The sequence below is a fragment of the Ursus maritimus genome, unplaced genomic scaffold (assembly GCF_017311325.1).
Source record: "Ursus maritimus isolate PB19 unplaced genomic scaffold, ASM1731132v1 scaffold_2, whole genome shotgun sequence".
NCBI classification, from domain to species: Eukaryota; Metazoa; Chordata; class Mammalia; order Carnivora; family Ursidae; genus Ursus; species Ursus maritimus.
In genome coordinates this window covers 81263830-81273016 of record NW_024424452.1, presented here as the reverse complement: position 1 = coordinate 81273016, position 9187 = coordinate 81263830, and the positions used below count along the sequence as shown (strand labels likewise).

Below are 9187 nucleotides of genomic sequence, written 5' to 3'. Positions count from 1 at the left end.
AATGTCTCCATCCATTCATACTGCCCTAATCTGATCTCTGATGACATCAACTACTGTTAAAATGAACAACTACCATATACCAGGCAGTGTGTTGGGCACTTTCCAGAAGTTATCAGTGACTCTGACAGTAACCTTGCAAAGCTAGTCCTTATGGTCCCCATTCTATTTCTCAAGGAAATTGAGGCTTGAAAAAATTAACTAGCTACTAAGTGGCAGACTTAGGATTTAAACTCTGGCTTAGCTCTTAGCCCACCTATTTCTCTGATAGCAGAGGGCCTCCACAGTAACTGTTGAAGGAATAATTGCTGGTGGGATAAATGAACACACACGTATTTAATTGGGATACTTTGATAGTGTTTTGGAGCTTTATCTCTGCCTGTTCTCTGCCTCCCTTGCCTCCCACATCTATTGTTGCTCCAAATACGCTTTTTAATTTTTAATGCAACATCAACATAATTGTCTAGCCTGTTATTTATTTCATGTATCCGCTTGACAATTTCCCCCCCGGATATCTCTATATCAGTGTCTATGTGTTTTGTTTTAGATAAAAGATTTTGAGGACCGTAGGTGCTTTTTTTCACAAAACCTCATCAACCATCATGTTTGGAAAGAAGCCTAAAATGGTGATTTTTTTTTGTCATCTGCAGGAAGAGAAAATACACAACTGACTAAAAACACGAGAGAAATTCTGAGGGTCGGGGATGGAATTTTGGGCTCCCCAGTGGCCACCTCAGCCACGGGGGAGGCCCACGGCACCAGCAAAGGGTCCAGACCGAGGGCTTCGGAGAGATGGGATTCATCGGCCCGTTCCTCACTCTTGGCACAATGGAGAGAGGTACCATCACTGGCAAGAAACCCATGGGAGCCCCCCGTCACAGCAGGACCCCAGGACAGACCACCAGCAGCCCCGTTATGCGTCCAGGCCTGGGGAAAGGCATCAGCCCGTGCCCGGGGTTGGCTATTATGAAGGTGGTTATCCCAGCCAGTTGTATTCAAGGTATGGTTCTAGAGCTTGGAATTCACCCAGCTCCTAAGTGCTTCTGATTGGATTGTTCCTTTCCTTCTTCCTTTTCTTTCTATTCCTGCTCTTTTTCTTCTATTTCCTTCTCTACCCTATTACACTGACTTCGCTAAACACTTTCCTCTCCCAAACTGAAGTTAGGTGACTGAGAATAGTATTTCCCTCCTCTTTGTCCCCTGTGGGTCTTCTTAAAGAGACCATGACTGTTGGGGGGGCAGAGGGTAGAAAGAATGGTGGATTCAAGACAGCAGATGAGCCCCTCTTACTCTGGGACTGCAAAAGGTAATATTTGTAGATTATGGAAAAGTTTGTCCTAGAAATTCCTATGTTGTGAGTGTTGACACCACCAGCACCAAGGGACCCAGTGTCTAGAACAGAACTTAGGGTGTGATAGACACACAGAACTAATATGTTTTGGATCAATACATGCGAACACTTTAGAAAATGAAATTAACCTCAGAGAAAGGTCTCAGCCTCCAAGTTCAGAATGAAGAGGGCTCAGTGAGATAATTCTAGGAGAATCTGGAATTCCTATTCCCGAATTCTAATTGATAGCAGAGGATTTAGTATTTTATGAAATTTGGAAGCCATCTATGTTCCACTTTGGCTTTTCCAGGTGGGGTGATATTCACCTGCCTACAGATTTAGGGTTGAAATTATGACAGTTATTGTAAAGCATTTGTTCCTATGAAATACTAAAGAATTATTAATTGATAGAGACTAACAACATGACATTTCTTTCCCCAATCTTTTTGTATTGTTGAATTCTCAAAGGAAGGGATGTTAAGGACAGAGACAATAAAGACAACCAAGATTTAAGAGAGTCCAACGTGACTTCTTCATCTCATTTCCCTCTGTACGTAATATGCATGGGAATTACAATGGCGTATTGGGTACCTACACGGTCATCTCAGGAAGGGTTATCTAAAATAATATCAGGGCAGAGCAGGGCGCCTGGGTGGCTCAGTCAGTTGAGCACCTGACTCTGGATTTGGTTCAGGTCATGATCTCGGTGTTGTGAGATCAAGTCCCGCATCGGGCTCTGTGCTCAGGGCAGAGTCTGCTTCTCCATCTCCCTCTGCTCTTCCCCCTGCTCACTCTCTTGCTGTCTCTCTCAAATAAATAAATAAATAAATAAACAAATAAATAAATAAATAAATAAAATCTTCAGAAAAATCAGGGCAGGGTTTTCTAAGATAACACCTTGTATTGTTGAATGTATTTGTGAAGTAGGAGGAATCACGGGGAAGGAGAATGGGACACTTGGCTATGGTTTTGCTATAAAAATCCCAGCCTTGTTCTGAAACAAAGGCCCTACTCCTGCTCTGACTCTGGATCTTCTGTTTATAGGATCTAGAATTAACTGTGGTTTTAAAGCAAGTTCTAGAGTGAGGTCACAGTTTTGTCCTGTGATGTTGTCAAGTCCTCTACTGGTTTCTCTCTTTACCACACTCGTCCTTGACCGGCTGGCCTTCTTTGCGGTATTTTAGGCCAGGCATGGAGGATCCATACCGGAGCTATCATTCTTCAACCCTAAGGGAAGATTATGCTTATGGAAATTATTACTACCATGGACACCCGCAGCAGCTACAGGAAGAAAGAGGTATGGAATAATCTCCAAGGAGCCTTTCAGATAGCGCCGCTGATCGGGTAGACAGGACCTGCTCAGAGCCTCACCTTGGCCATTGCGCTCGGCCGAGGTAGAGCCCCTGTCCTCATCTACTTTCTTGGCCAGATGAGGCCACAGCAGGTCACAGCACAGACACTACTGCTAGACATCTTGAGGAGAAGAGACAGAAAGGAGTCACTTCTTTGTGCGTGTTGGTGATAGTACTGAACCTACCATTATGTTACCAGGATTATGGATAGCTCGCACTTTGCCCACATTTCTTCTTCTACTCCTCCTTATAGCCAAGATTATACTCTCTGACCAAGTAACAGTGAAGTCAGTTCTTCCATAATTCCTCAGTTGCATATAACACCTAGTGCTCATTACATCACATGCCCTCCTTAATGCCCATCGCCCAATTGCCCCAGCCCCCACCCCCCCTTCTGAAACCCTCAGTTTGTTTCCCAGAGTCGAGTCTCTCATGGTTTGTCTCCCTCTCTGATTTCTTCCCATTCAGTTTTCCCTCTCTGTCCCTATGATCCTCTGCACTATTTCTTATGTTCCACATATAAGTGAAATCATATGATAATTGTCTTTCTTTGCTTGACTTATTTCACTTAGCATAATCTCCTCTAGTCCCGTCCATGTTGATGCAGATGGTGGGTATTCATCCCTTCTGACAGCTGAGTAATATGCCCTTGTATGTATGAACCGCATCTTCTTTATCCATTCATCTGTCAATGGACATCTTGGCTCCTTCCACAGTTTGGCTGTTGTGGACAATGCTGCTATGAACATTGGGGTGCAGGTGCCCCTTCATTTCACTACATCTGTATCTTTGGGGCACATACCCAGTACTGCAATTGCTGGGTCATAGGGTAGCTCTATTTTTAACTAGTGAAATCCGTTCTTAACAATGAAGTCATCCAGGGTGCGGCAGGGCTGTGATCAGTCTGACCATCATCGACCTTGAGGGTGGCAGATATGCACCAACAGGAATTTATACCCATCGCCAATAGTAAGGTTCTAGGGATGTGCTATCGGCAGCTTCTGACCTGCCAGCCAAGGGAAATCTGTCCTGAAAACACATACACACGACCCCGATGCTTATGCAGTTGTATTGAGCCATGCCAATTGGTTCAGGGAGGACTGAGAGGCGTCCTGTTGACCTCCATCTCGCGTCTCAGTTTTATCCAATTTGGCAAATGCATTTTCATACCTACGGTGCTCCAGTAACTCAGCCCCACAGCTCGCGGCTGTCTTCCTGAAGTTTCAGGAGCAGGAAGTGACCTGTCTTCATTTTGTTTTCTCTGAGGGTGCAGTGCCAAGGCGAGAGAGCCCTTATATCTGGCAGGAAGATCACCGAGATCAGAAGTACCTCAGTGAGCAGCGTCACGACAACCAGAAGAGTCCGTAAGTGTGAAAGGAGAGGCCAGCTCCACGTGGTGCGGCCAAACTCAGACTATGTTAGGCAAGTGTCATGGCATCTGGGGCTTGTCTCTATCTCCGGAACCCTGTCTGCTTCTGTTCTGGCCACCGGGGCGTGGAGTAGCCCAGGGTGGCCCAGGCCACTTTTAATGGAGTCTTAACTTTGACAGGCGGCTCCCAAACGTGGGGTCCTCTGAGTCCTGGCAAGGTTACCTGAGGTCCATCCTACAGGAGGGCCTTCATTCTATGTCGGCCTCGGAGCAGAGGTGGCCTTGCCGAAGTTTTCATAATTGGGTCCTGGCTGAGGGACCCACTCCTGCGCCCCGAGAATGGGAGGTCCCCTGGGGTAAGGTGAGCAGAAAAGAGCCTTTTGCACAGCACCTGCCCCCGTGCGCTTAGGCCTGGTGCCTTTGCCTTGTCTGACCAGCTGGCCAACCCAGCTGCTCTGATTTAAGTCCGTCAGGATGTCTGGCTGCAGGAACCAACCCTTCTCCATGGGGCCTAGGGTGACTTCTAGTGACCACACTGTGGAACCCAGGAGCTCCTGTTTCTCTCGTATTAATTGATCGGGGGAGCAAAGCGAGGTCAATGCTTTTCCCTGTGGCACTCATGCCAGCCTGACGCGGCCCACGCTTCGCAGCCCACCAGCCTCCGTGGAGAGCAGCCCAGTTTTGCTGGCTTACCCAGGACCCCCCTCACCTGCTGCTGTCATTTTGCTGCAGATCCAGGAGTCAGAACGCTTATAAAGACAGCGCTGCTTCGAACACTGGACAGGAGAGGCCTGGGGACCTAGTTCCGGACACTCTGCTACCCGGAGCCCAGAAGAATAAGGTAATCTAAAGTGACGTGGGGCCGTGGGCTGTGGCAGTCACAACCGACGCTGAAGCAATGGCACGGCGGGGCTCTTGGGATACGGGGTGTCCAGCGGCCAGCAGTCTGAGGGGTCCCAGTCTCCCCTCTCTGCAGAGCCTCCGCTCAGACCTCCACCTTTTCCTGCTTCCCTGTTCCAGTCTTTCAGGTCTGGGGCTCCAATCTGGCCCTTTTGCATTTTTGTCAAAATGGCTGGATCAGGAAGTGTCACCCAAGTCACTCTGAGGTGCAGGGCAAGAGGAGAGGCTGTCACCAGTGCCCCAGGGGACGGGCAATTTGGTTTAGCCGGGAAGGGGGTTGTTGCTAGAATCTTTTAATTCAGGTCTGAAAAGCAGAGCTTGAAACCTCTCTTGACTCTCCCAACTCTCTCTTCTGAAATCTCACTGGGTACACCAGCGGGGCCACAAAATGGAGTTCTTAAATTTTTTAAAATAAACTTTCAATTTTAGAATAATTTTAGATTTATGGGAAAGTGGCAAAGATACTGCAGAGACAAGCTCTTGATTTCTGACAGTCTTATATTAATTTTGTTTCCATGATGCGATCTGTCTGCCCTTTTTTTTTTTTTTGAAGATTTTATTTATTTGAGACAGAGAGAGCAAGCAAGAGAGACAGCACGAGCAGGGGGAGGGGCATTGTGACCTGAGCTGAAGGCAGACGCTTAACCAGGCTGAGCCACTCAGGTGCCCTGAGATATGTCTGTTTTTTGAGAACACTTTCTTCTGTCTACCTAATGCTGAACGGGACAGGGCACACACTATGCAATCTATGCCCACAAGAACAGCAGCCACACACAAGAACAGCCCTTTACAGTGTGCAAAGGGCTTTCTCATGTATTGTATTATCCTCCTGGGATGTAAGTTCCATGGATTTCTCGTACACCTGTATCCCCAGGGAAGGCACAGTGCCTGGAGCATAGCAGGTGCTCATTCAATCGTTGGTGAATGAATGCATGAGGAAATACTCGAACTTTATAGGGCAGATATTATATTATAGATGAGGGAGTTGAGCTCAGACAGCCTAAGTCATTGTCTCAGGTCACAGCAGGTGTTGACAAAGCAGGGATTTGAAGATTTACTTATTTTATTTTTAAGCCATCTCTACACCCACTGTGAGGCTCAAACTCACAACCCCAAGATCGAAAGTCACATGCTCTACCAACCGAGCCAGCCAGGTGCCCCGACAAAGCTGGGATTTGAATTCAGGTCCCCTGGCCTCAGGGCCTACACCCTTTCCGATAGGCCATCGTTCATTTTTTCACAAACACCTGTCGATTAAATGAGCACTTCTTTTCCTTGCGATACATCCACATTCAATGTATTTATTTGAAAGTTTCGATTTTGTGGCTTTGAAGGAACACGTGGGAGGGCCATCTCTCTGAAAGTGCTTCTGATTCTTCCCATGTGTTTTCATTATCTGTAACTTGCAGCCGCCACTGGCCGCCGAGTCCAACCTTCTCCAGCAGCACGAGTCCGGTCTCAGCTCCAGCGCCTACGAGCTGAGCCAGTACATAGGCGATGCCTCCGAGATGTACGGGCCCAGGGCGCCCGCAGCTTGGAGTCCAGTTCCGGCCGGTGGGTACCGAAGTGATCTGAGGAATTGCTGAAGTCTGGTGAGGAGAGGGCTGGGTGGCCACCTCTTGGAAAGTCCCCGTTCCTCTGTCGTTCCAAGAGTGGATCACTGCCTGCCTCGTCTACCCATGGCCCTCTCTGAGGTGGAGATGCCATCTTGGCTCCATTTCTCACCTTTTCTCTTGTCCTGGAGATGGCATCAGGGCTGAGTCTCGGAAGGGAACACTGCTTCTAGCCGTTAGGGTCAGGCTGGGAGAGGAGGCACCCAGAGATACTTTGATGTAGCAGGTGAAGAAAGTGGAGACCAGAGCCAGTTTGGTAAAGCAAAGGCAGGCCACGAAGCACAACTGTTCTGTTTGGATGGAGGAGACGGGTCATGAGTACTGGGGCCACGAGAGCCAGAGTCCCCAGCCTCTGGCCGTCTTGGGCAGTCTGGGCCTGGTGCTTTCCCATTTGGACCAAACCACCGAATCCCCACCTTATATTCTGACATATTCTGAGAGGCTTAATTCTGACTTGGAGCATACGCTTCTTCTAATTACACCACCTGCCCAGAGACTTATCTTGGCTCTGGTGGGATTTGGATAGAAACGTGTCTGCGGTGTTCTTCTGTGGCGAAGACAAGCAGTCGCAGGGATGCTAACGGGGGGCATCTGTGTCTGTTGGTCAGAGGATGTCTCGGCTGCTGGTCCTAAGGAGCCCATGAAGTTCTACATCCCTCATGTGCCTGTGAGTTTTGGGCCAGGAGGCCAGCTGGTGTGTGTGGGTCCCAGCTCTCCCAGGGATGGACAAACGGCTCTTGTGGAACTGCACAGCATGGAGGTAAACAAGATTCTGCGTCCCAGGAAGCTGGCACACTGCTTTCCATTTCCCTTTGCCTGAGCCCGGGCATCTCCGGGAATGGGGGGCTCATGGGGGGACGGGGCCATGCACTCCATGGTTTGGGGCATGTCTTGGGAAGGAAAGGGTAGGGATCTTCTCTCAAAGAAGTGATGCTAGATTTATGTTTCTCCTGAAATGCCATTGGCTCCCTTTCAGCACCTGGAGAACTACTTTTGTCCTCGTGTGTCCTCCCCAAGACGCTGAGCCACATCCCAAGACCGCAGCCGTGGGTTCTGATATTGGGCTTGACTGACCGGGGCCTTGGGTGGACATGGTGTTGCACGCCAAATCTGATTTTTCGTTCCAGGTTATTCTTAATTACTCCGAGGAACAAGAAGAGCTGAGGACTTTCTCAGGACCCCTGATCAGGTAGATTATCTTAAGAGCTGCCAAGGGAGGGCTTTTGAACCTACGAAATCTGCCTGCCCAGATCAGCATTTTGGGGATTTATTCTTGGCTTCGTTGAAACAAAATGTCTATCCCCCATGGAGCAGAATATTCTGTGCAACAAGATAGAGACAAATGTGGCCTGAGCCATTTTGACAAGCAATTTGATAGCTGAAGGGCAGAGAGAAAAATTAAGATTAAAAATCTGAAAACAATTTTGCAGGAGCTATATGGTAGGAGGTTTTAGCATTCTGAGTACTTAATCGGTACTGGTAGAAAAGTGGAGCACAGCCTGGGAAATCATAGACAAGTGGTTCAGAGTGGAAAAAAAATTCTTGCCTTTTTCTGGAGAGAGAAATAGCATGGTGTAAGTGGAGTTCCAGGACAGTGTGCAAGACTGCCCTCTGCAGGATTGAGCTAGAACTGTTTTTAAATTCCTAGTCCTGTTTCAGATAAATATTCAGGACACTCTGCTGTGGAGTCCTGGCTGGAGTCAGAGGACCAGGGTCCTTGGCCCCTGCATCCTACTAAGGAGAGGTCCCATGGCGGACAGGTTAGTCAGTCCTCTCTGAGTTTTAGTTTGCTGTTAAGGATATGACGTAACACCACTGTGCCTGCTTTAAGTGTAGGGAAGCGCTGTGTATGTCATCACTACCGTATAAACTTATTCTTATCCTGAAGCTTCTGCCTCCAAGAAAAGCCCACAGTATTTTTTTTTTTAAGAATATATTTATTGTTTGAGAGAGAGAGAGCAAGAGAGAAAGCACAGATGGGTTGGGGTGGGGAAAGAGGCAGAGAGAGAAGCAGTCTGTCCATTGAGCAGGTAGCCCTATGTGGGGATTGGTCCCAGGACCCTGGGATCATGACATGAGCTGAAGGCAGACGCTTAACCGACTGAGCCACCCAGGCGCCCCAAGCCCATAGTATTTTGACAGTTCCTTCAATAAGAGTATTGAATCTATTTCTTACACGCAGGTATACAGATGTGGGGTAGAGCGCCGAGCTGGGAGTGAGGACACTGGGGGGCCGGTTCCAATTTGATTGATTTTATTGAATGACCGCCACCAAACAATATTACCCATTTATTGATTACTTAGTATACGCTACAAAATTTCCTAATTCCTTTTATATGGAGGTAGTTTTTTTTTTTCTCATTATCCCTATTTTAGGGGAGAAAAGCAGAGGTTCAGACGGTATAAGAACCTCGTATAAGCTGAGAAGTGGCAGGCTGGATTTAAACCCAGGGTAGTCTGACTCCAAAGCCTGTGCTCTTGCCTGCTATCCTGTGCAGTCCCTGGGCCTCAGTTTCTACATCTGTAAAATAGAAAGGGTATACGAGAGAATCTCTGTGGTCCCTTCCTGTTCTACAAAGAAACTACAGACTGGGTAGCCCAGCCCTGGGTTATTAGGCTTGTCTCT

The 9187-nt window shown here is 47.9% G+C and overlaps 1 protein-coding gene across 1 annotated transcript in view; it reads left to right on the top strand.

Moving 5' to 3' along the window:
• The first annotated feature begins 672 nt into the window (after nt 1-672).
• LOC103668475 (protein transport protein Sec16B) overlaps nt 673-9187 on the top strand; it is a 38760-nt gene continuing 30245 nt past the window's right edge. The window contains exons 1-7 of the mRNA XM_008696725.2: nt 673-997; nt 2512-2624; nt 3953-4043; nt 4781-4889; nt 6358-6502; nt 7170-7321; nt 7689-7750. Coding sequence (XP_008694947.2) covers nt 702-997; nt 2512-2624; nt 3953-4043; nt 4781-4889; nt 6358-6502; nt 7170-7321; nt 7689-7750 — 968 coding nt within the window. The 5' untranslated portion in view covers nt 673-701. The remainder of the gene's footprint in view (nt 998-2511; nt 2625-3952; nt 4044-4780; nt 4890-6357; nt 6503-7169; nt 7322-7688; nt 7751-9187) is intronic.